Source organism: Rhynchophorus ferrugineus, unplaced genomic scaffold, assembly GCF_030347505.1.
Source record: "Rhynchophorus ferrugineus isolate W39M unplaced genomic scaffold, kcgeb_rfMv2 rfM8, whole genome shotgun sequence".
Taxonomy (NCBI): Eukaryota; Metazoa; Arthropoda; class Insecta; order Coleoptera; family Curculionidae; genus Rhynchophorus; species Rhynchophorus ferrugineus.
In genome coordinates, this window is record NW_027472587.1 from 2,556,038 (window position 1) to 2,582,647 (window position 26,610).

At 32.1% G+C, this 26,610-nt stretch overlaps 1 protein-coding gene across 3 annotated transcripts in view; it reads right to left on the reverse strand.

Moving 5' to 3' along the window:
• Window positions 1-168: 168 nt before the first annotated feature.
• pasilla (RNA-binding protein Nova-1-like protein passilla) overlaps window positions 169-26,610 on the reverse strand; it is a 289,380-nt gene continuing 262,938 nt past the window's right edge. For all 3 annotated transcript variants that reach the window (XM_076412611.1, XM_076412609.1, XM_076412610.1), the window contains exons 6-9: window positions 8,609-8,946; window positions 8,322-8,547; window positions 6,611-6,844; window positions 169-4,676 (exon numbers count right to left, since the gene is read on the reverse strand). In XM_076412611.1, the coding sequence (XP_076268726.1) occupies window positions 4,453-4,676; window positions 6,611-6,844; window positions 8,322-8,547; window positions 8,609-8,946 (1,022 nt within the window). In that variant the 3' untranslated portion in view covers window positions 169-4,452. The remainder of the gene's footprint in view (window positions 4,677-6,610; window positions 6,845-8,321; window positions 8,548-8,608; window positions 8,947-26,610) is intronic.

Here is a 26,610-nt window from a genome sequence, read left to right on the forward strand (position 1 = left end):
TTAAAATGAGTTTTCATGATGTATCGCGGTGAAGCTTGAGGAATATAGCAGTGGATGGAAGCATTTTGCCGTTGGCACGATATATTAAAATGCGAATGCCTTGCCAGCAGCAAAACACGTAATGGACATGGTCAGAAATGAAGAGTAAAAAATATGAAAAATACGATGTATGGCACTATGGAGTTTATTGAATAATAATGTGTTTTGACAATGCTGTGTTCTATTCTAATTTAAAAATCGAAGCTACAAACAGTGACACAACCAAAGGCCGCACCACTGCAACAGCACAATCTGAGCTGTGCATTTTGTTATACAATTCAAATAAAAACCTATGACCCGTTTCACCAAGTATCCTTGGTTACCCAACCAGTTTCCAATAACTAATATCACTGAATCTATTTTTAGATTATTTATTGTTATGTGACCACATTTTTAGTTGATGACACTATAATTCCGAATCGTCCGCTTTTAGTCAACTTTTGATTTACTTATTGGTTGCTAGATAGGGTATTTTAAAACTTTCTCATTTTTATTGGAATTAGTGCCAACAACTGAAGAAGCTCGCTAAAAGACCTAACAAAAACAAAATAAAAATGATGTTATGCATCGGTGCAATAATAACAAAGTGTAACCGTAACTTGTAAGACTGGTAACCTTTTTTTTGGTTTACAACTATCTTATATATATTGAAAAAATGAAATGTTAGTAAGAGTAAAAGAGAGACAGAGAAAAAGATAGAATAACCAGTAAATATCGAGACACTGTCGCAAGATTCGACCAGTAACAGAACTAATGTATCTGTAATTCTATAAAATAATCTACAACGTTCTCGTAACTAGACAAGATAACGAGCGTTAATTCTTAATATACGATTTTTTCGATATAGAATCTGGTTATAAAATTTACAATTTTCAAAACTGTTCTTAATATTTCTCTGATTAAAAACCTCTACATTATAGGCCTTTTTTGTAACAACATATTACAAAATGTGGACGAACTACAGAAATAACAATAAGTATGAAACAGGCGATAAGATATATGCAGACTAAAAGTAATATAAAAATAAAATATATACACCAACAAACTTAATTACTATTTCAATTAACACTACACCATAAACGAAAACTCTCGCAATGATAATATAACTTACAAGAGGAGAAAGGGAGATATGGGATACTAATAAAGAACAATGTTCCAAGGTCACTTCAGTGTTCTGCAGCTCGACAACTAAATATTATCAAAACAATACTTTTAAAGAATGGCAAGTTTTATGTATATATGTGTGTATATATATATGCCGACATTTTTTAATATGGGTTTTCACTTTCAGATTAAATCGTTCATAATAATGCAACATTTTTTTGTCATATACCACTGTTTGTATGAAACAACAATAAACGGGGTGTTAATAACATCGCATCCTAAAAGCTTATTTCGAGCTAAAAATATTGCATTATTAGCCAGTATTGATATCACAGCAACAATACAAGGTTTCATTATATTTTGTTTGGACAATATTTCTGCAAATGACACACACGTGAATTTATATCATTTCCTTATGAATTGTGTTTGAAATTCTCTAATGTTATCCAAATTGGCACTTGAAAATGTGAACCACGTGTCCTGCTACCTTAAAAGTAATATAAACTCATGTCTGCATCAGATTTCTTAGGCAGAAACTTCTAGAAAGCAACAAAATTAAGAAATCAATGTGTTACATTGAAAAACAGTTATTACATTGAATTTAAATATAAGTGTATCAGACATCTACTTAACTCTAGGAATAATTCATGTAACCATTTTTTCTCTTCTTCAATAATTGCACTATTGACCTGATTTATTTTTCCCAGAATATTGTTAAATCCAATTATTAAATAGAACAAAAATAATCTATATCAAAAATAGAGGTATTAAATTGACCATGCCATATTAATACGACTAAACGATATACACATTCTACCCTTCCTTGTAGTTCAGATTCAGTTTAAAAAATGTTTAAAATTAGTTATTACTAAATAAGTTTGTTTTATTCATTTGAAAAATGTGTCTACAGTTTAGTATTGAAATAAGGTATCATATGAAATAAAGTAACAAAAAATATATTCATATCTGTAACAGAAAAATTTGAAAATAAAGATAACATTTATTATTATTTACAAATAGGAATGCAACAGTGTTGACTGTATCTTTCCATCTATGACTTGCACAGAATATACATCATTTGAAATCTAACCTACATACCTAATCCCTAAGTATTTTTCTTTAAATATAAAAACGCGGTTTTACCATTAATTAAAAAACAATGACCAACAAGACAATGATGCAAAAATGTACTCTGACTAGACATTCCAACAACAAAGAGTTGTTCGCTGACCCCTCGAGTGTGTGTGTGAGGATAAAATATATTATTTGGAAGTTTTCTCACAGATAAATGTATGATCTTTGCGAAGGATGATCGAGACGTTAACGAACAAACCCTTCAAAACCGCGAGTTTAAAAATTCTGGCTAGCGCACGTGACTAAAATGAATCTATGGGAAAAAATGGCAATCGTAAAAACATTTTTGTGTACAGCAATATGGGGACCAGAACATTAACAACATTAACAACGATAACAGTATATAATATAATTGAATTACACTTATTCTCTTTTAGGTGTAATATAGATTTTTAAATATATTATAGATTCTATAAGAAATAACAGCAATATTCTTGGATATTAGCTTAGTATTTACACCATAATGCAATTTCGCCCTTTTAAAATACATCTCCAACAACTGCCAAGTCATCTAAATGAACTACTCTTATCACACCCAGTTCCTTTTCTCCTGGTTCCTGATTTAATACCCTTGACAAGTGTTGGAAATCAGATCAAAAGCGAATATTTTCGTTTAGGGTTTATTTCGGACAGTATGAAACCAAAAACTAATAATGCCCACCTATTGTCAATCATCGATTCTGGTAATCAGAGCTATTTTATTTTGCTTTTGTTTTCCTTTAAGATATCGTAATGTATTTTCATCAATATATAAGGTGTCTTCTCTTTGTTTATATAATGCCGTAAATAGAAATTGCTATGTATGAGGTTGAAATACAGGTACACAATTTGGAACGCATATTCACCAAATCCTTGAATCACAGAGGATATTAATATCAAGTTAGATTAGTTGATAATCATGTGTTACAATCTCCGATTTTGGGAGTCTTAACATCATCATTATAAACTATACAACTTCTTGTTTATAGACAGAGAGATGTATATTAAAAGACTGTTTAATATGCAGGAAGCAAAAAGCACACAACACTGATACCCATCAGTTTGAGCAAAGTTAGTTCTCCTTAATATTGAGCAGTAATGTGAGGATTTTAGATTTCTTAAAATGACCAGAATGTGTTATTTTGGATGCAATTTCTCTCTGTCTATTTAAGATATAAACTGTGTCAAAACAATTGTACTATTTTTGTAATAAATATTATACAGGTAATTCAAAATATATGTAATTAAACGAACTGAAAAGTATTTATTATTGGGCTTGAGTTTCATTAATATTGTTTTGATACTAAAACTACAAAAATAGTACTGTTTTGAAGCACTGCTCCATCTGTCGTTGAAGTCACTGAAACAATCTGTAGACTGCTCCTTATATATATATAATTTGTTTCTTTTGATTATACAGAGAATTTCTGACAGCTTACCAAAATAATTAGAGAAAAACCGAAATATTTGCGTTTTCATCTTAACGCTGCCGTATATTAGATTGAAGAGGTAAAGTATCAAAAATTGAAAGTTACTTGTCGTTCTACAGTAGCCTAATAATATAATGTATGCAAAGATGAAGCTATTGTAATAAAATGAAAGATGAGTATGCGATGATAATCACAATATTTTCCTTTTTTTTAATTAAAGATTTACTATTTCTATATTTTATATCATTCTAAAATCAGATCAACTTTAAAAGATAAAAAATTATTAAGGTAACAATGAATATTTCCTATTTTTCTCTAACGAAAACAATATTTACACCAATCAATGTCAGGAGAAAATCTTGAACACCATTTACAGCTCCATCAACCCTTGGTCCTATCCGAATATTGTTCAAGGTCTGCCCCAATCCAAGATTAATCATAATCATAATAATAATAAAATAAAACATCTAAACTACCCAAAGAAGGATTAATAACTGTAGATAAAATATTGTTTAATTTTTAAAAAAGATAAACCAAATAAAGAACTTTAACAATTTTTAAAAATGTTCATAACAGCCTCGTTTTTTCTTTTAATAACAACATTAATTTTTATATCTTCTTTGTTTAAAACACTTTAAAATTTTCAACGTACGAAAAAAATCTACGCCACAAAAACAAAAACAAAATAGGAAAGTATAAACGAACAACGACCAATGACGAGAACGTGTCGTTAAAGGTCGACAGGCGGCAGCTCCTGCAATCGCTATCACTGCATGGTGAGGGCACCCAGGCCGTTGTTTCGAGCTCGCTTCACTTCCTCCTCGTTGATGCGCTGCTCGATGAGATATTGGGCGCTGGTGATCGACTGCTGGTTACCCGTGATGGTGACGATGCGATTTCTGGTACCAGGAGCGAAGATTCCTTTCTTCGATATCTGAATATTGGCACCGCTCAGTTGTTGTATTTCGACGAGAGAACGCCCCCCAGGACCTGGAATATGCCAGACTACTAAGTATCATAGAAAAAATAGAAATTCTACTGTATGGGTGACCTTGGGGAAATGTTTTGTCCGGTCCGATCAGAGGTAGCGCTTCGATCGCAACGTGTGATTGGCTAGTTAAATTGTTAGAACAAAAGCACGTGATAAATTGCTTAAATTGTACGAATGCAATTATTTGTAAGTTTATTAATCAACAAAGTCTTGTTTTAAGTATTTGGAGCCATTTTCGACGCCATGAAATAGAAGGAAATCTTCATTTTGTGTTGCGCATATTTTCTGTGTTACATTAATTGTTCGTAAATTATTAATCAATATAAATTATAATGCGTCTTGTTAGTAAAAAATGTGTACCTGGATGTAAAACTTATACAGAAAGGAGACTTTTCTGTATTTTTCATCGTTTTCATATCTGTGTATTATAGGCATTTTAGTGAAGGATTTATGAACAGGTCTTAGGGTAAATGCCTATCCAACATTGTTTTACCAGGTTACGTATACAATTATCTATCTATTATATGCTTATTACATGTAGACATTTTTTTTTACAGAAAGTAAACCTACTTCTTATCATGACATAAGTGATAGTGGTGAAAGTATTCACTTGAGTACTCTATTCAGCTATTCGAAATATGTGATAGTTAATGTGTAAAAGGTAGTAATTAATTAGGATCGATTTAGATAATTAGAAATATTTGTTGCAGTACCAACAATTAAAAATTTAATTGCTACTTTAAGGGTACTTATTTCTTTAAAGAAAACTATTTTGGCTGAGTTTCCAACTTTTTATATCTGTTTATGGAATTAACCAAGATTGTTTAGACATTTTTTTTATCCATTACAGTGCATAGAGTCACGAATATACATCCTTTGCTTAGTACGTTTGAAAAATTATTTAAAATACTCATCATCAATGCATTTTTTTCATACCATTATCGGTTCTTTCATTATACTGTTTGTAGATCTCTTTAATTTAATTCCTACATGTTCAATCCATAATGATTTTCAAGATAAAATTTTGAAAATTATTGTTAGATGTTCATTATATTTTTGACAAAAAAGAAAGACTTTGAAAGGCTTCAGCTTTGCTGACAGTATAACAAAACTAGCTATGATCTGATAACTAACTCTGATAGGTCTCATAAAATTACAGGCACTAAAAAAATATGAAAAAAGGTGAAGGCATTATAGAAGAATATTTGGATGTCTGGAGTACTAGACTTATTTTCATTTATACTTATATCTCCTTATTTTTGTTACTGTTTGTTGTTTTTATTTGTATAATTTTATTATTTACATTTACACATATTTCTCATTTATATTGTTATAGAAATAATTTTTTTGCCATATAACACTGTATGAAACAACAATGAACATTGCGTCCTAAGAGCTAATTTCGAGCTAAAATTATTGCATTTCTAGCCATTATTGATATCATAGTAACAATACAAGGTTTCATTATATTTTGTTAGGACAATATTTCTGCAAATATTATACATGTAAATAATAAATAATTTTAAATAATAAATAATTTTCTTATGAATTGTATTTAAAATTCGCTAATATTATCCAAATTGGCATTTGAAAATATAAATAACATTTATATATTCTATATACATATATTATTTGTATTTATGTATATTTTTCATTTATATTTTTATAGAATTTTATTTACATAAATTAATTTTAAAAATTAAATTTGATTATCATTTGAAAACTATTGGCCAACAAATATGACGTCATAGGGTAGTCACGTAAAATAGAAGGACCAATCAAAACAAAATATTTTCCTCTACACCTCTCTATATGACCATTTTAAACTAATCAATCAAACGTCAAGTTTTTAGCACCCCCAATGATTGAACCGGCCGAAACATTGCCCCCGAGCTTATTATAGGAGATGCACTCCCCTGATAAGAAACCTCACCTAGAATGGCACCAACAATAACTTCGGCGATCTCTACGTTTTTACTCTCTTTTTGGCCGTTGAGCTCGGCGGGTGTCGGACTTTTGCTTAAAACCGTCACTTGATTAGTACCCAAGCCGAAGCTATTGTTATTCAACGATACTGGAGCAGTGGCAGCCGAGGCCTGGTGCCTGAATGGATCGAAAGGCGACTCGAAGCTTTCCAATCTTGTTCGTGGAGTAGGGGAATTTGTTCCTAAAAAATATAATAATATATAATTCAATTTTATGTATTTTAAATTAAATAAGTTATGTATAAGATATGGAATGAATGACGTATTTAACAGAGAATTGGAACGCGAACGTGAATATGATCGACATAACTTAGACAAATTAGTTGAAATGAAAGTAACTAATCAATTGAAAAATCCCCTGCCTGACACATAGATGGCGCTACTAGAATTAAATCCATATGTTTTTTAGCTAGTCCTAACCCTCAAAAGATGCGTGTATAAATTTGACAGCTGTCGGATCGTTAGTTTGTGAATTATAGTATTTTGGTGAAGCAACTTTTGTTATTGTGAAAAAAAAATTAATAAAAAGGAAATTCGCGTGTTGATAAAATAGTGCTTTTAGAAGGCAACAAATGCAGTTGAAGCAAAAACTTGGCTGGATGCCGAGTTTCCCGACACTGTCCCAGGAAAATCAACCGTCAAGGATTGGTATGCTAAGTTTAGACGTGGTGAAATGAGCACCGAAGACGGTGAACGCAGTGGATGCCTAAAAGTGTTGTTACCGACGAAAACATTTAAAAAATCCACAAAATAATTTTTAATGACCCTAAATTGAAATTGAATGAAATAGCAGACACTCTAAAGATATTAACTCACGGTGTACATCATATCATTCACAAATATTTGGGTATAAGAAAGCTCTGTGCAAAGTGGGTGCCGCGTGAGCTCACTTTTTACCAAAAACAACGACGAGTTGATGATTCGGAGCAGTCCAATCGACAGTCATCCGAGTGGGCTGCACACGATGAACCCGCTCGAAAGCGTGAGAAAACACAACAGGCGGCTGGCAAGATTATGGCGTCTATATTTTGGGATGCGCATGGAACAATTTTCATTGACTACTTTAAAAAAGGAAGGACCATCAACAGCGACTATTACATAGCGTTATTGGACCGTTTCAAGGACGAAATCGCCGAAAAACGGCCGCAGTTGAAAAAAGTGCTGCTTCACGAAGACAATGCACCGTATCAAAAGTCAGTCAAAACGATGGCAAAAATCCATGAACTAGGCTTCGAATTGCTTCCTCACCCACCGTATTCTCCAGATCTGGCCCACAGCGACTATTTCCTGTTCTGAGATCTTAAAAGAATGCTCGCTGGGAAGAAATTTTCGTCGAATCGGTGATCTCCGAAATTGAGGCCTATTTTGAAGCAAAGGACAAATCGTACTACAAAAATGGTACCGAAAAGTTGGATGGTTGCTATAATCAGTGTATCACCCTTGAAGGGAATTTTGTTAACAAAAAAAACTAATTTTGCCAAAAAAATGTGTTTTACTGTGGTAGGCCAGGGACTTTTCATGACCTATTATAGAGGTGTTTAATGTTGCAATGAAAGTCTACTTTTCACGATAATATTCAACATTTCAGTAAATTGATTAATTTTAGCTGCTGGTGCTGGTAGTGCAAATTTGTTTTGGTTTTTGGTTTTTGTGAATTACCTAAACATTCCCCTATATTGACTTGACCAATAGCACCAAACACTCCCGCGTTAGCGGGATTTGCGCCGGCCTGATCCATAACACTCAAGTAGCTGGACATAGACAAAGCTCCAGTATGGGCGCCTCCGATACCCAAACCCAATATGCCGTATTTCGCCAATACGGCCAGCGCGGAGCAAATCTCCGTGATCGATGGGTCACCCATTCCGGCACTCCTCAGCTGCATCTGAAATAATCAAAATTCGAGTTATCGATTAGCTCCGACCGTGTACCGTCTTTCGTTTTACCTTAATGTGCTCCAGGAACTGCGAAGTGAAGGCTCCGAGACTCTGACCGGGCGCTGTCAGGTTCAGGTTCAAACTTAAACCGGCCGCTCCAGGTCCATTAAATACCAAACCCGGTTGAACGGTGGCCGCGCTGAGTGTACTGTTGAGGCTGGCAGTGGAGGCACTAAACGCACCACCCGTTGGTGATTGTTGGGCGAATGGCGACCCGGTGGGATTGTAATTGGCTACTGGACCGGTGACGTCGGCATAAGAAACGTTAAGACATGTGCCGCTCTGAGGGTCTTCAGCGACTTTACTGAGAATCATTGTACAAGCCCTCTTGTTCTGGTCTTTCTCGCCTGAAAAGAATAAATATGTTTAAAACAAGAAATAATACACAATAAAAAATAATTTGCACATAAGAAAACCAGTTGGTTTTTACTAGTGTAAAAGCGGGTTTTATTTGTTTATATTTCCTCAATATTTTTTTTAAACACACAAAGACATGCACCATTCAAGGAAATCATAAACCGTTCTGAATATGTATGGTACTTAGGATTCTATCTGATAATTCGATATTTTAGATCTTTAATTTTTGGGTCGTTTATGTTTTTTTTAAGGTTTGAACGATAATGTAAAGGAAGTAGGTGGTATTGCCGCTTCTTTTTAAATGTGAAATTTCTCGGAGTTGCGAAGACTTAGCAACAGAAATATTTGCCAGATGTGATATCGTAACACGTCCAAGGGCCGTTAGATCTTCATAAGAGTTCATTTGTGAAGACGCGACGCTCAGAGTCACTAGCTTAGCACTTTCTTATTAAGTTGATTTTACTGTGTTTTATGCCGCCCAACATGAGTTTCATCAAATGGTGAGTTTGTTTATAGATTATTCCAGTTTTCTCTTTTTAATTTCCATTTTTTGTTTATTAAATTTCTATTTATTATTTTATTATAATTAATAATAATAATTATTATTCATTTATTATTCTCTATTTATTATCCTCTATTCATTATCCTTCATTTATTTATTTATTTATCCATTTATCGTTATCTATTTTATTCTCCTCTATCTTATAATTTCTTTGTATCTTTCCTACAATTCTTAAATTATTATAACGCCAAATTGGCCAGTGTTACTGATGTGTGATGATCTATGGATAATTTAAAGCATACATAAACGCCACCCAAAGTGGTTTCTGTTGGTATCATTAAAAATTGAATGCTCGTACGTTTTCATTTTTCATCATCCGACCACCTCGACATCCAGATATTGCACTTTATTTTACTGATGATCTTTATTTTACTATTTATTGTATAAGTAGTTGTTTAGTAGTAGTAGTAGTAAGTAGTAGTTATTTTAATATTTCGAAAGTAACAATAACATAATATAATATATGAATTGTTTTACTTCTATTTCATTCCAAGGGTTGCTTATGGAAATATGTTTTCAAACATGCCATAAGTGACACTATGTTTCAAACTTTCCTTAGGAAAGAAAAAGAGAGATAATTGCTGGATTCTGTTATCTCCAATAGAACAATTTCATTTTGTGTGATATAAAATTATTTTTATATTTTATAAATTTGATTTAATTGTAGAGAAAAATGATCCCTAAATATTTGTGTTGTTTTTTCTCAATCAATATTTATCAACCATTTAACTACCGCGCCCTTTTTAAATAAAATAATAATTTTATTTATCGTTAATCAGGAATATTTTTAAATTATTATTCGTTCAAACTTCAATCAAAGAGGTTTTAACATTCAAAAGACTTGAACAAACATCGAGAGAGAAGGATGTGCCGTTAAGATGACTTTTTAAAATTTGAATTATTTTTTGAGATATAGCTGTTTTCGTGACGCGGCATTTAAAAATTTTAAACGCGTTTTTCTCGAATTTATCTTTTTCAAAACGGTTAACATAAACTCTTAAGTTCTACTGAACCGATTTACTTGAAATTTTGTGTGAGCTTTTCCACTACACCCTTCTATGGTATCTCTCACAAGATTAATATGAGAATGAATACGTATCTTCGTCTTACTTATGTTACTACTAGAGAAAAAGACCAAAAATAATCAAGGACACATGCGATCTTACGCGGACTTTATCAAACCTGTCCGTTTTTTTGCGTGACTATAATGGTAAAATAACGAAAATATTAAACAGCAAGAAAAAGAAAATATCCCAAAATTGATTCGTAGCGTTTATTTTACTTCAAAATTAATACAATATTTTCGCAAGCGTCTCTATAAACGATCTCAATAATTTCTTTGTCTTGACTTTTTTCTGACAGACAGAGAAAACATCGAAAGGTTCTCCACAAAATATCAGAAATATTTTGTGGGCTAATTTAATAGTCCTAATTTATACGAAACGCCATTGAAAAGTCTACATTTATTTTATGTCGATATGAAGATAAATTAAAGAATATTTCTTTTGTTATATATTTTTTTATTATGGACATTATTAATATTTGTAATATATAATAAGTAGTCTCATATATAGTAATAAGTCTACTATAGTAAATAAAAGTGATGTTATACATCTTAATAACGGTGTACATGTAAGCTACTACGGGATTTATAAAAAAATGGCGTAATTAGTGTATTAAATTATAATCGGATCATCTTGTAACTGTATTCATATTAAAGCGTCATCACTTCCCCTTCTGCATCAAGCTTCCAGATTGGCTACAGACGTGTATCAGGTGTTTTGCCCAGGAAGTTGGAAGTGTCCTTCTATACTCCCCAAAGTTTTCGGAAAATTATGTCACGATGAGCTGATCTTCAAGGCTATGAAACTCGATATTCTCCTTGATCAGTTCGCATTGACCAAATCCTTTTTAGGTAACAGGTCATTTCAGGGAAAGGTGGAAAGGATCAGGTGTCCTATCAAACAACTTTTTGTATCGTATTGTTACTGATAGTGAAGAGTAGACACATTACGATAATCTAAAGCGAAAAAAAATCATGGACACCACCTGGTCATATATCAAAATCAACGGCAAAGCCCAATATTCATGACTCCAAGCTAATGCTAAGCTCTGCAGTTGGCGGGACTAGTTTGGCGTGGTATACTATGAGATGCTGAAATCTCAGAAACCATCAGTGGAGATCGCTATCGACTACAATTAATGTGTTTGAGCCAAGCACTGTGCGAAAAACGATAGAAATACGAGTAAAAATACAAACATGTTATTCTTCAGCGTGACCACGCTCGACCACATGTTGAAAAACTAGTGAAAACATATTTGGCAACATTAAAATGGGAAGTGCTACCCTACCCGCCGTATTTTCCAGACTTTGCTCTTTCTGATGCCTACTTGTTCCGACATGAGTCGTAACCTGTGTGGACAGCGTTTTACTGGCTGGCGCCAAAAAATGCGTCGAAAAATAGGTCGATTCGTGGACCGTCTCAAAAGATACATCGTTTTTTCGGGACGGAATCCGTTAATTTGTTGAAAGGTAAGAAAAATAAAGGGCTACCGATGGACAATACTTTGAGTAAAATACTGTACTAAAATAAATTGTACCGATTTTTCACAATAAATATTCAACTTAAAAAAGTTCTTTAAAATTAATTTATAAGTCTAATATAATATATAAAAGGTTTTCTTAATGAAATTTCAAAAAATCTAATTGTACATGTATATATAACATTTGTTCAAGAGTAAGATTACCTTTTAACTTTATTATTATTATTTATATAAATGTACTGATTTATATTCATAACATTTCATTCCAATTTGAACATAATTCGTGTATAAAGTACATTTTCGAACTCGCCTGAAACTCGGAGGTACATCGAAATAATTTACATTAGCCCAGTCGAACAGAAAGATCCAGGAACAAAAATGTTAAAATCACAATTCTGAGGCGTTCTTGCTTTAATTTCCTCTGGGTTTTATCTTATCAAATCTTCTTCAATAAATATAATGAGATTTATATACAGTGAATATTTGTTTTAATAGCCAGATATATTATATCAAAAAATTATTAATTAAAGGCATGTGTAAGACCGAATTGATTCCAAACGACAATATTCGATGTTAATAAGTATCAATTATTATGCAAATTATACCCTATAAGAAGCTTCAAACATTTTGAAATCATTAAGTAAGTTGGTGGGTATTAGAATTTAAATTTTATGTTTTTTAGGGAGACTTCGGTTTATTCATTTTCCGTTTAATCGGTTTTTCATATAATAAAAAATATATAAAATTAATATCTAAAATGTAAATAAAGAGACTTAAGAGCTTTTAAAATAAAGTATTATAAATCTATTGAAATTTTACAAAAATGAGGTACTAAAGGTACTAAAAGCCATTGTTTGGTATATAACGACGCCACATTCATATTAAATATTCAAGCTATAAAGAAAAATTAAATATCCAGGTTTTGAATAAATGGCGAATAAAATCACTAAAAAATCGTTCAGCAATATTTATTTATTGCCACCATTGTATTATTATTTTTACCTAATAATAGCTAACATCTAAAAATACCAACAATACAAGTTATGAAACAATTGGATTTAAAAAAATAACCAATAAAATAGTATTCAGTGATATATGCGCATATTACGAATTATTTTATATCAGCCAGTTAGTTGCTATTGTGTTTCGAATAAATATTGTCAGGCTAGATTAGATTAAAATTAATTGTTGTCTAACGATATTTGTTTTGTTCTAAGAAAAATTGTTTGAGATAATGTTAGAATTAAAAATTTTACCTTGACGGTGGTTATCAATTATTACAAAGAATACTGTAATTTTTATTATAAATTAGTAGTAGCCAATCACGTCAATTAGCTTGAATAAATCAAAAAGAGAAGAAAACTATGTCACATGCTAAGAAAATTTTGGTCATGAGGTATAGTTGAAATGATAGTATGATGAATATTACTTTCGAAACGGTTCTGTTCATTACTTAATCTAGATTAATGTTATTTCCACAAAATGCCCATGTGCCTACAAAAGGATGGCCTCACAAGGTTTTTCTTTAATTTTTGAAACAGAAAAAGTCACACTGAGCCATGTATGGCGAACTTGGAGGCTGAGGCATGATTAATATTGTTTTTTAACAAAAATTCACAAATAAACAATAAAGTGTGACCACATACATTGCAATGAAGAAACCAATAGTTGTTTTTCAAATGAATTTTGAATTTTGAATGATTCATTCATAATCAATTATTCGCTATTTTCACATATTTATCGGTTGCTGATATGCATGATGTGATTCACTGGCTATTTCACGGCTTCTTACGGTATCTTATTGCTTTTTATATCTTTTTTATAATAAAATTTAATGTGAATTATTTGATCCAGTATTTATTTAAAAAGAAAATAACAAATTACCAAAAACTGTGATTCCTTTACTGTTGACAAAAAAATTTAATGACAAAAACAACCAATATAACTGAAAATGTATGTAAATAATGTAAAACTAATATAGACCTAGTAAAATTTTAAACTCATACTGTTTGAATCCACATTTTATTGATTATTACGTTTAAGTTTTATTGTTGCCAACTTGGTTGGAGCAGTGGTAAAGGCGACAGGATGGTCCTTCTATTGTTGCGATAGTTGCGGGTTCGAATTCTGCTGGGACATGGTCGTAAATTAATGTTTGTGATTGTTTAATATTTGTGATTGTCCTGGGCAAGAGTGTAAAATACGATAAGGAAAATGATCCCAGACACGCCAGTAACCAGGCTGGGTAAGACCGGATGTCTGCCGGGATGATTTCTAAATTGCTCACTCGCCAGTCGGTGGGCTTAATGCCGAGGACCGTGGTTCTGAGCCCACGTTAAACAGTAGGTCCAGTCCAGATAAACCCTTGCTGGTAAAAAAGAGACTTTAAAATATATAAAAATTGCTATTTATTGCTAAATTAAAAAAAAGACAAATCATAAATCATTTATTTTATTGCTAACGTATAATTCAATTTTCAAACCGTTTTTAGATGCATTTTCCGAAATCAACTACAGTCGCCACGTATCCATTTTATGTATTCTATTGAATACAAACGGATGCCTCAAATTGATAATCTGAGTTCTGGGAAGAGGAAGAGGTCGGCCGAGGCCAAATAAGGTGGTTTTCCAATGGTAACAATTGATGCAAGACCAAAGAATGTTCTTTCAATAAATCTGGCCTAAAGGATGATTGTCAGTTACCATTTCAGTTAATTTAAGAGCACATTCAAGCTAATATAATTTATCAATCAACAACTAAAAATGCTATCTAAGATAAGTTGAGAAAGTTAGATCAATATTAAGATCCTATATAAAACGTAACGGAAAAGACTGAAGTTAAAAATACTGAAATTAAAATTCAAAATATTGATATATTCATATCATATAAAAATATGATAAATTTCGCTATAGTTTTGGCACGTGGTTCGAATGACTCGATTTTACTTGGAATCTATAAATTAACTAGCTGGCCCGGTAGACTTTGTACCGCCTCAATCGATAAATAAAAGACCTAAATGAATGACAATATTATAGCTGTCAGATGGCATCCGATCCAATGCTGTTTTAAACATGTTTATTAAATTGTTGTTCTGTTGAAGAAATATTTGTAATTCTTGGACAATGGTTCTCTTCACTGGTGGATTATGAGCACAACGCTTATCAACTTCCGAATCTGAATTGCCCATAAAATAAATTTGTAAAAATTGATGATCTGCATGTGGTAGTGGTAACAGCGCCCACAGTAAGTAATAAATTTCTTCTTGTATCTGTAATTTTTAAATATTTGTCCGATAATTATTTCTGATATATACTTTAAGACAAACTTGAATGTTATTAAAAATGATTGTAATACTTTATTATACATCAATAAGTAACAAAGATATGAAGATACATAGTAAATAAGATAAAATGTATACCTTGAAAGTGGACATGAAAGTGTCCTGTATAATATGTGTAACGCGAAATGATGTCATCTGGAAACAGCCGTTATATTTCTGAATGTTGGCCAAAAAGTGCTTAGAATCATTTCCAATCCCAGAAACTAAAGAACGTAAAAGATCTGGTGGTGGGACCAATTGTGGCAATTTTACTTTGCCTCCAGCACAATATAATCCAGTAGCATTGTCACTATCTAAAGAACGCAATTCTGACATAGCAATACGACTATTTTCTTGATATGTCTCTTTTTGGTCATCAGTGCGGTTGGCATGTGAGGTAGCTCTTCGCACATTTGATTGATTGCGACGACCTAAGTCAGGTCGTCTTCTCCTCGGCATCGTAAATTGTAATTAAGTGAGAAAAGTTCTCGCGCAGTTAGCAGTAAAGTGTTACTATCACAAAAAATTAACAAATAAAAAAGAACATAATTTGTAATGTCACAATCACAAAGGATCACCGAAGTTAAGAAAGATCTCGCGCACGTAGCAGTAATCGTCACTTAAAAAGATAGAAGGATGCATTCTTTGTCTGAAGCATCGATCCACATAGAAGATGGATCTAATCAGAAATTTAATTTGTGACAAAACATAAGATTTATCAATCTATATAAAAATAATATGATATATAGTTAACAACTGTAGTTAATCCAAATAAAAATAATCTGATAGTTAATAACTGTAGTTAGCTAAAATTAAGTTTAGTTTTTACCTCCTGAGAATAAAGATAGAAAAATTGTAATTAGTTATTCATTTTAAACTTTCTATTTGATTTCTTAACGACGGGGAATACATCAAAGAAAAAACAAAATTGTTGTTTTTTTTTTTTAATTTCAAACGTTCACTGGACTTCGATAAATAATTCAAGATCAAAATTGTCCAAATCGGATTCATTTATATATATATATATATATATATATATATATATATATATATACCTTATTTGACCTCGGCCGACCTTTTCCTCTTCCCAGAACTCAAATTACCAATTGAGGCATCCGTTTGTATTCAATAGAATACATAAAATGGATACGTGGCGAAACTGTAGTTGATTTTGGAAAATGCATCTAAAAACGGTTTGAAAATTGAATTATACGTTAGCAATAAAATAAATTTGCTTTATGACTTGTCTTTTTTTAAATTTAGTAATAAATAGCTATTTTTATATATTTTAAAGTCTCCTTTTTTGCCAACAAGGGTTTATCTGGACTGGACCTACAGTTTAACGTAACGTGGGCTCCGATCCACGGTTCTCGGCATTAAAACTACCAACTGACAGGTGAGCAATTTAGAAATCATCCCTGAAGACATCCGGTCTTACCCAGCTTGGTTACTGGCGTTTCTGGGATAATTTTCCTTGTCGGATTTTGCACTCTTGCCCAGGACAATTACAAATATTAAACTATCATAAACATAAAAGTTTTATTTATCAATCTATATAAAAATAATATGATATATAGTTAACAACTGTAGTTAATCTAAATAAAAATGATCTGATAGTTAATAACTGTAGTTAGCTAAAATTAAGTTTAGTTTTTACCTCCTGAGAATAAAGATAGAAAAATTCTAATTAATTATTCATTTTAAACTATTCTTTCTATTTGATTTCTGAACGACGGGGAATACATCAAAGAAAAAACAAAATTGTTGTTTTTTTTTCAATTTCAAACGTTCGCTGGACTTCCATAAATAATTCAAGACCAAAATTGTCCAAATCGGTCCCGCCGTTCTCGAGTTTTAGCGAGACTAACGAACAACCGATCTATAGAAGATTATATTTTAACAATAAATATATTGTCTTAGAATCTTGTTTCAAAATCTATTAGCGTCCGCTCAACACGATATAGCAACTTGGCGCAACGTATTTAGATAACCTATCCAACTAAATGTCCCTACGGCCATCAGCCCGCGAGATAAATATCACCCTATCTAAACGACTTAGATTAATTGTTCGGGTTCTGCCCGGCAAGAGCACGCCACAGAAGCAGAAAAGCGAGGCTGGCTGACGTGCAACCGAGCTGATTGTCTAACTTGTTAAATTCCGCGTAAAGCTCGCAACTTGGAAATTGCCAAGTTTTCCAGGAGCCCGAGGGATAGGGCGTCGTACGATTACGGTTAGCCCGCAAGTTAGGGAATCTTTTAGATACTTAGATTATGCGGCTTGTCTTCAACGTTAACGATGATACTTCCAAGAACTGAATATCTGATTCTAACGACTATCCAATATTGCTTATATCATATATATTGGTTATTTTATTAAAGTTTATCGTGTTTGAAAAGGTTTCTAGCTATTACTCAAGCGAAGTAGTTTACTCGTATTTCTTGACGGTTTTTTTTCTCACATCTGTGCTTTCTTGCCTTCGTGTGTGTTACATATTGTTTCAAGACTGCATTCCCTGGATTCTGCTTATCTTGCTCGTCCTAGTGGTTTATTTTATAGTGGTCTACTCAAAGTCCATAATAGTATATACTCAATACTCAATGACATTGTTACTATTACGGCGTTACTGATATTTTTGTAGCTTCTAATACTGTTTTGGCTTGATTGTTACTACATTATCTAAAGATGACTAACATACATCAGCTTAGTTATTCTCGAAACCCCAGTATCCATTCGATTATTTTTGAGCCCGATTATATAGCACCATCGTCTTTTAGAAAGGATGAAATGATTTACATGGTCATAGTTCAGTTGTACTAGAACTATTTGTGAGTATCTACTGCTCTTTTTGATTTGCATTGTTTTTACATAAAAATTTCCATGGTATTCCCCTAATTTCTAATTATCTACGGTTTACTACCTGAGCTAGCAAAATCCGTATTTGGTGACTATGAAGATTCTGCTAAAAGTTCAATGGACTAGGTAAATACACAGTAACAACAGCGCGCCTTTGCTGGCCTTACGCTCTGAACTGTGATGTTTGTGCTAGGAATATACGAATTAGATGCGTTTTCAAAGCATAGATGTTTTCTAATTGTAATAGTTTATGGCTAACGATCTGTGATTGAATTCAAAATGAATTCAAATGAATGAATTCAAAATAGAACAGTCTTATGATCTCCCTACCTTATTCTATATTAATGTAAACGAAACCCTTCATTCGAGACGTATCACATCTCAGTCAGGCTAGAGAAACATTGTTTTTAAACATTTATAACTTTGTCGGTGTCTAAAAATTCGTGCAAACTTTTTAACGTCACATAAAAATAACTTTCAATTATTATAACAGAAAATGGTTTGATCCTATTTGCAAATAAAGAAATTTACTTACCTTAAATACTTTTTATTCAGAACACAATTCGAACGTACGTAACTACGTTTAAAATTTCATCCAAAATTCCAAAGAATGATGGAAAAATTAGCATTGGGTCGCTTGTGCAGAATGAATGATGAACAGTAACCTCATAAAGTCGAAAATTATTTGTATGTGATTATACTGTCAATACAGTAATTTTGGGAGATTTGCGCTTGATGAAGTAACTATGGACTCGTTTGATTATACATACAGTTGATAAATAATAAAGCTCTGATTAATCGAAAATGTTGAATGTAAAAGTTGAAAAGGTATAAAAGAGAATGAAAGATTGCTAGCAAATACAGTAAAGCGGTAATAACATGAATATTTTTATGTTTATTTAAATGAAAGAAAATTAACGCGACTTGTGCTGTTGTCATTTAAATGATAAGTAATGTATGTGGTTAACAATATGCCAGCCTAAACTCCAGTTATCTGACAAATGGGTACTAAACGAGTTCGTTATAGAGTTGAGCATTATCGATATATTTTGCATGCATACCCAACCCGCAATGCAATATAAAAATGTATTTTAATATTATATATTTTACATTAGTATTTTACTAATCACAATTACTAAACTGTAATCAGTTAATCATTGCCTTTGTTGCAGGTGCAAATGGTACAGTAATTCATCATGTAAATAGAATTTCCTATAGCATCAGTTTTTGGAGTCTTGAGTTGAAACTTGAGCAAAAATATTTCTTAGACCTTCACTTCGTCATAGTTTTTCAGAGAATATTTGAGCAAAATTATTACAAACTTCCCAAAGGATAGAATATAATTTGTTCCTAAAATCGTTAGTTCAAATTATGATTTGCATGAATTATATTTTCCGCAAAAAATCAATGAGAATATTCGTATGAGTAAAATAATAACATATATGCTACTTTTTATGACATTATGAGTATTATATTACATATAATCCGTTGAAATAAATTGAGAGGCCATGAGCTGTGTTTAGTTCATACACTGGGTGATATAGAATATTTTACATAGAGAATATATAGAATATCTGATTCATCACACGGATCAAATAAGTAAAATACGACTATAAAATTTCCTTGACTTTTTTACAACAAGCTCAAAGATGAAGCTTCAATTGTTGAGTCAATTATTGTTGTTATCCATAGAGTATTATATAGAGGATATTATATAACATCAATATGCGAAGTCTAGGAATTATTTTACGTGGTCCCAGCGATACAAGCATTAAGGTCACTTTTTGGAGGCGTTTGATTGGTTCGTTTGATTTTTTGTACGAACAGCATTTCTGTGACTTAATTATAATCACTATTATTTGATTATAATGTTTCTTCAGTCTCAAGTGTTGTGTATGCAGTGTGGCGAAATAAAAAACGAGACATCGTTTTTCTTAGAAGACATTTCCAGCTCTATGTTAGAAATGCATTGATCAATATATATATATATATATATATATATATATATATATATATATATATATATAGAGAGAGAGAGATATATATATATATATATATATAACAATATTACCCAGAGTTTAAACACAAAATATGTGGGTATGTCTCCTCCATTTTGATATATATCATACAATTTAACCGCCTTAATGATCCAATCCACAATTTTAGTATTGAACAAGTAAATAAAATGTTAACGGACACATACTTAGTTTGCTTTCAGTACGAGAAAAAAACATAGAAACTTTAATACATCTTACTGAAATTGATAGCACTAAATGAATATGAAAAATGGGAAATGGCGCTATAGACAATTTTGACTATGTTTGCCAGGAGATATGTTGTTTTCTTATCTTCTTACATACAACATAGAACAATTCTTTAATTATATGTATTAAGTTAACACTCTATATTGCTTTGATTTCAACAACAATTGTTCCGGTGATGATTTTGTTAGGGTTGAATAGCTCATGAGCTCTAATTTGTTGCAGTGAACTTTTGATTTTTTAACGCTTCCAATTTGCGATTTTGAAGTAACAACTCTTGGTTTGACTTCATACACATATAGAACTGGCTTAAAAGTGCTTTTTCAGTCAGTACAAAGATTTTAGTTAGTTTGATTTGAAGTTTGGCATGAATATTATATTGCTTTCTTGATGCTATGCGCTTTCCACAGTAGCCAATCTCCATAAGCTGCAATATACTTAGTTAAAACATATAATCAGCAATTGCACAAAGGCGGTGATCCGAAATAATGCATACAGATTTGTTAACAGGTCAATAGGGTCCCCCATCCCCGTCGTGACGACACATAGATGACGCTACTAGAATTAAATCCATATGTTTTTTAGTTAGCCCTAACACTCAAAAGATGCGTGTATAAATTTGACAGCTGTCAGATCATTACTTTGTGAATTATAGCATTTTGAGTGAAGCAGAGCTTTTGTTATTGTGAAAAAATGAATAAAAAGAATCTCGCGTGTTGATAAAATATTGCTTTTTGAAGGGAAAAGATAGAGTTGAAGCAAAAACTTGGCTTGATGCCGAGTTTACGGACACTGCCTCAGGAAAATCAACCATCCGTTGGTATGCTGAGTTTAGACGTGGTGAAATAAGCACCGAAGACGGTGAACGCAGTAGACGCCCAAAGGAGGTGGTTACCGACGAAAACGTTTAAAAAATCCACAAAATGATTTTGAATGACCGTAAACTGAAACTGAGTTAAATAGCAGACACTCTAAAGAATCAACTGAACGTGTACATCATATAATTCACGAATATTTGGGTATGATAAAGCTTTATGCAAAGTGGGTGCCGCATGAGCTCACTTTTGACCAAAAACATCGACGAGTTGATGATTCGAAGCAGTGTTTGAAGATGATCAAGCATAATAAGCCCGATCCATTGCATCGATATGTGACAATGGATGCAACATGGCTCCATCATTTCACTCCGAAATCTAATCGACAGTCATCCGAATGGACTGCACACGATGAACCCGCTCCAAAGCGTGGGAAAACAGAACAGACGGCTGGCAAGGTTATGGCGTCTGTATCTAGGGATGCGCATGGAATAATTTTCATTGACTAACTTGAAAAAGAAAACCTTGCCAGCCGCATTTGAAGAAAAAAAAATGCTGCTTCACCAACACAATGCTCCGTGTCAGTGAAAATGATAGCAAAAATGTATGAATTCGACTTCGAATTGCTTCCTCAACCCAGCGACTATTTCCTGTTCTCAGATCTTAAAAGAATCCTCGCTGGGAAGAAATGTTCGTCGAATTTGAAGCAACGGACAAATCGTACTACAAAAATGGCATCGAAAAGATGGGGATCGCTATAATCAGTGTGTGTAAAAAAATGTGTTTTACTATGGTAGGCTGGGGACTTTTCAATTGACTTTTTAAAACAAAAAATCAACAATCGCACAAAGGTGATGATCCGAAATAATGCATACAGATTTGTTAGAGAGTAATGATGACGTTTTAATATAAATATTACATGCAACTATGGTTGCGATTTAACATTACTTTTGGTATCTTTAGTAAATTATTTCAAATATAAAACTCCAGTTTAATATAAACATTAAAAGAGTTAAAGCTGTATACGCGTACACATCCCCTAACAGCTTCTCTATCGCAATAACAATAAAAGTGGGAAATATTCAGGCTTCGAGATAAAGCCACTCCGAACGCCGACTTTTAAAGAGTAAAACGTCTCTTTTCGATAAATGTCCCGCAATTTTCCGCAAGCCGAATTTTCGCATTCGGCCATTTTCGACATCCAGATAAATGAAATCGTACTTTGTCCTACGAATAAATCTCGTTCGTATGCCCCGTGAAAGAGTCCAATAACGTACAACGAAGGCCCTTCGCAAATTTCAACGTTAAAATTCATTTTCGTACATCAATAACGGCAATTCGGAGAGTTTTATCGCATTCAAAGTCCAATCGGGGCGCAAACAAAATTGTTTATTGTCCCATATCCGAAACGAGATTATTTATATTCCGTTAGGAGTGTTTGTGTGATGTAATTATCTTAATTTCGTTGTTTCGCGATTAAGAAATCAACATTTCTCAACGGCATGATCGGTTTTCTTATGGCTCTTAATCAGACTGATTCGCATTCATTTAAACAACATGAATTAAATATAAGCAATAAAATTAATTTGGTTAGGCATTCACACAATTGTCACCTTTTTCTTGAACTCCTAAAGAATTTATAAGCGTTAAATAGTGGTCGGATCTCTTTCTAACTTTTTTATATGTATCGTCCTATACTGTCGTAATTTTAAAGAATTTACAACAGATGGTGTTACTCTGTATTAAATCGCATCGGGTAGATTTGTAACTATTTTCATGTTGAAGCCTAACTGGCAAACCTCACTTTTCAGTATGTGTCATTTCTCAACGGCATGATCGGTGAAAGTCGAAGTGTAAATAAAACACCAAGGATTTGAAGACATTACTCGATAAAATCATCAATGGGGATCGCTATCGACTACAATTGATGCGCTTGAGCCGAGCACTTCGCGAAAAACGACCGAAATACGGGCGAAGACACAACAATCTTAATGAAAAGTGCCACCCCACCTGCCGTATTCTCCAGACCTTGCTCCTTCTGATTACTATTTGATCTGACATATGAGTAGTAACCTGTCTGAGCACCGCTTCACCTTCTTCATCTTAATTTGCTAGTAATTTATTAATTATCTTTATTTGCTTGCTTGGATTTTTCAGATGAGGCTTAACTTCAGATTTAATTGTGACGAGATTCCTATGGTATGATAACAGTACCTCAGATAACGTATCCAGTCTCTTGAATCATAAAATTATACATTTGAATGATATGTTATAGCATTTAAAATTTGTTAACTTCAATATTTAAAGAATGGTCTCATTGCTCATTAACAGTGACTCACACTTTATGATAATCTTATAATAAACTTGTTCTACCATCATATACGTTTTTTTGTTACGCATTAACAAGTTTTCGTGTTCAATATTCTGAGGTGAAATTTTGTTGATAAATAATGGTGAATATATATGACTTTTTTGTTATTTCAATTTAGTTTGGTTATGTATGACGTTTTTATTAATTAAAGACCCATATTTTGCTAAATTTATATTCAATTATATATATATATATATATATATATATATATATATATATATATATATATATATATATATATATATATATTCAATTACGTATTATAAACGTATTTCCCTTGCATTTAGTTTTTTTCTCTTATAACTTTATATTTTTCATCTAGTAGTATTTATGTACTTTGCATACTCTATACAGTTACAATATTGACTATAACGATGTTAGTACCTATACATATCTTATCTATTCCTACTAAATACAAATACTTTAAAACCTACCCTATTCTGGTAATTTTGTCGATATTGTCCCATCTAGAGTATATTATAATTTTTAATAATATTTTATTTTTAATAATAATCAAAAATAAGATATAAAAAATAAATTTAAGTTAGAAGAAAGTAGTAACTATTTAATGATATGATAATAGTATTTCCTAACTTCCTAATAACATATTTCGTGTTAAATATGATGTAATACTTAAAAAAGCTTGAGCTTCTTGATCGGATCTTGAATTAGTTAAATAACGGCTAGAGGTTTACAAAATGCTCACGATGTTTAAAATTCCCAACAAGCTTGAATTGTAAATCATATATAGTTGATAATAAACATCTTTATGACTATTAAATATAGACATGTATAGTAATATATAAAGAATTTCAAAAATTGTATTAACATACCACATTTTAGCTTATCAGAATGAACTTAACAACAAATATATGATGAACAAACAGAATTTCTCTTTATTAACTAATATTAAAGTTGCATCACACAAATATGTATGAAAATGTGGCACATAAAACGTGGATCCCGATACCAACACTGACGACATAGTCAGCCGACTGATATGTGGAAATAAAATTAATCACGTTCGTTCGCTTTTTAAACAGGAAATAAATTCAATTATTTTGTAACAAGACCAATAAATTAGGCAAGGCTATCGAAAGGCACTGCATAATTTAAACTCTGAACTTTGGGCAATTACGAGAAATGTAAATATTCGCCAAAGTTAATTACGCTATTAGGTTCAATAAATGTCACGTTTTACGTAAAGCAGGAGTCGGTACTTTTAAATGTAGCTTAACAACGTTCCAATTCGAAATATTGTGCGACAATTTTTTTTAAAACCAGAACCAGCGTTTTGTCAAACGTCCAAGCAAACGTGTTAATTTCTAGTAATAAAAATTTTAATTGCTCATATTTGATAATCACCTGTTGCAGCCAATCAGTGCCGTGTCTATTTAATTAGGCTAACAAGCACTTTACTAACATAATATTAATGTTCTCTTTTTATTTATCATTTAATACTAAAAATATTGTAATATAAAAATAAAATAGAATAAAAAAATAATAGTAATGAATAAGAATAAAGAAATATACAGGATAAATACCAACGTCGTCATTACGGATAACATCTTCACAACCCAAGCAAGAATAAGACAAGGTGGAAGTTTAAATCCAACCTTGTTTTGATAATAGTTGTGGATGAAATAATAGAAATATTTAGTAGAAGTTCTTGCAGATAATTTAATATTAACAATCGATGGACTCGAACACCTATCGATAATCTTAAACCGATGAAACATAACACGATAAGAGAATACGCAATGATAATGAATAAAATTAAAACTAAAGTCAGGGTGATGAAAGAGTTAGAAGTAATAGATATCAAACTAGTAAATGTAAAGATAGAAGAAGTGAATGCATTTAAATATTCTGTGTATGGACATAGAAGATAATAGAAACTAATACCAGAAAAAATATAAATTAACAAAAAGGAACTATCGAGAACTACTAAAATTGAAGTATACAAAGCAATTTACAGACCAATCCTTCATTTTGTTGCGAATCGTGAGTATTGTCAAAATACAAGTAGCAAATATGAAATATCTTAAAAGAGTCAGATATGTAATAAAGATGGACAGGATGAGGACTAAATACATAAGAGAAGACATAGGAAGGAGACAATTCCTTCCAAGGAGCTGATGAGAATATTTATAGTGCTTGGAGGACACAAGACAGGTAAAGAGAATATGAGAAGCAAGGGCAGAAATGAGAAAAATGAGAACCTGGGATGAGTGTACCAGATAAATACTACAGAAGTGAGGAAGAACTTCCGCCGAAGCAATAAGATTGAGCAGAGATGTATACATGGATCAAGAAAGAATAGACAGTAAACAAATTTATTGATTAAATATATAAATAATATATGTATATATATAAATATTTATGATTCAGTTCAGATATACTTAAATAATAAAAAGACAGGGAAGAACAACTGAGGTTCTTTGAGCATGTTCCAGAATACAACACATAATCTTACCTGGTAAATCCGAATCAATCCTCATTAAACGGGACTTAATTTATATACAAAAATAAGTCGTAAAATCATCCAAATCCAAGAAGACTCTAAATCGCTACCAACAATTGAACGACACGATAATGCTTCGTCAAGCATTCCGCTCATTCAAGATGGATTTAAAGGTTTGAAGAGCCTGAAGGAAAACATAGAATTCCAGCGACCAAGGTAACCAAGAGAAAGGGAGAAAATCGGAGAATGCCTTTTCGTCATTATTTCAACCCTTATATTATAGACAAGAATTATAGACCATATAGAAGATAGGACATCAATCGTAAGTTTGACACTATAAACCAGACAATTGAATTTTTTTCTGCATAGCTATTAGCTATTGTTAATGGGGTGGAACAAGTCGGAAAAGCACCAGAAACCCTTTTAGTCGCTTAAAGCAACCGTATGGAGAGTGGTATCAGTGC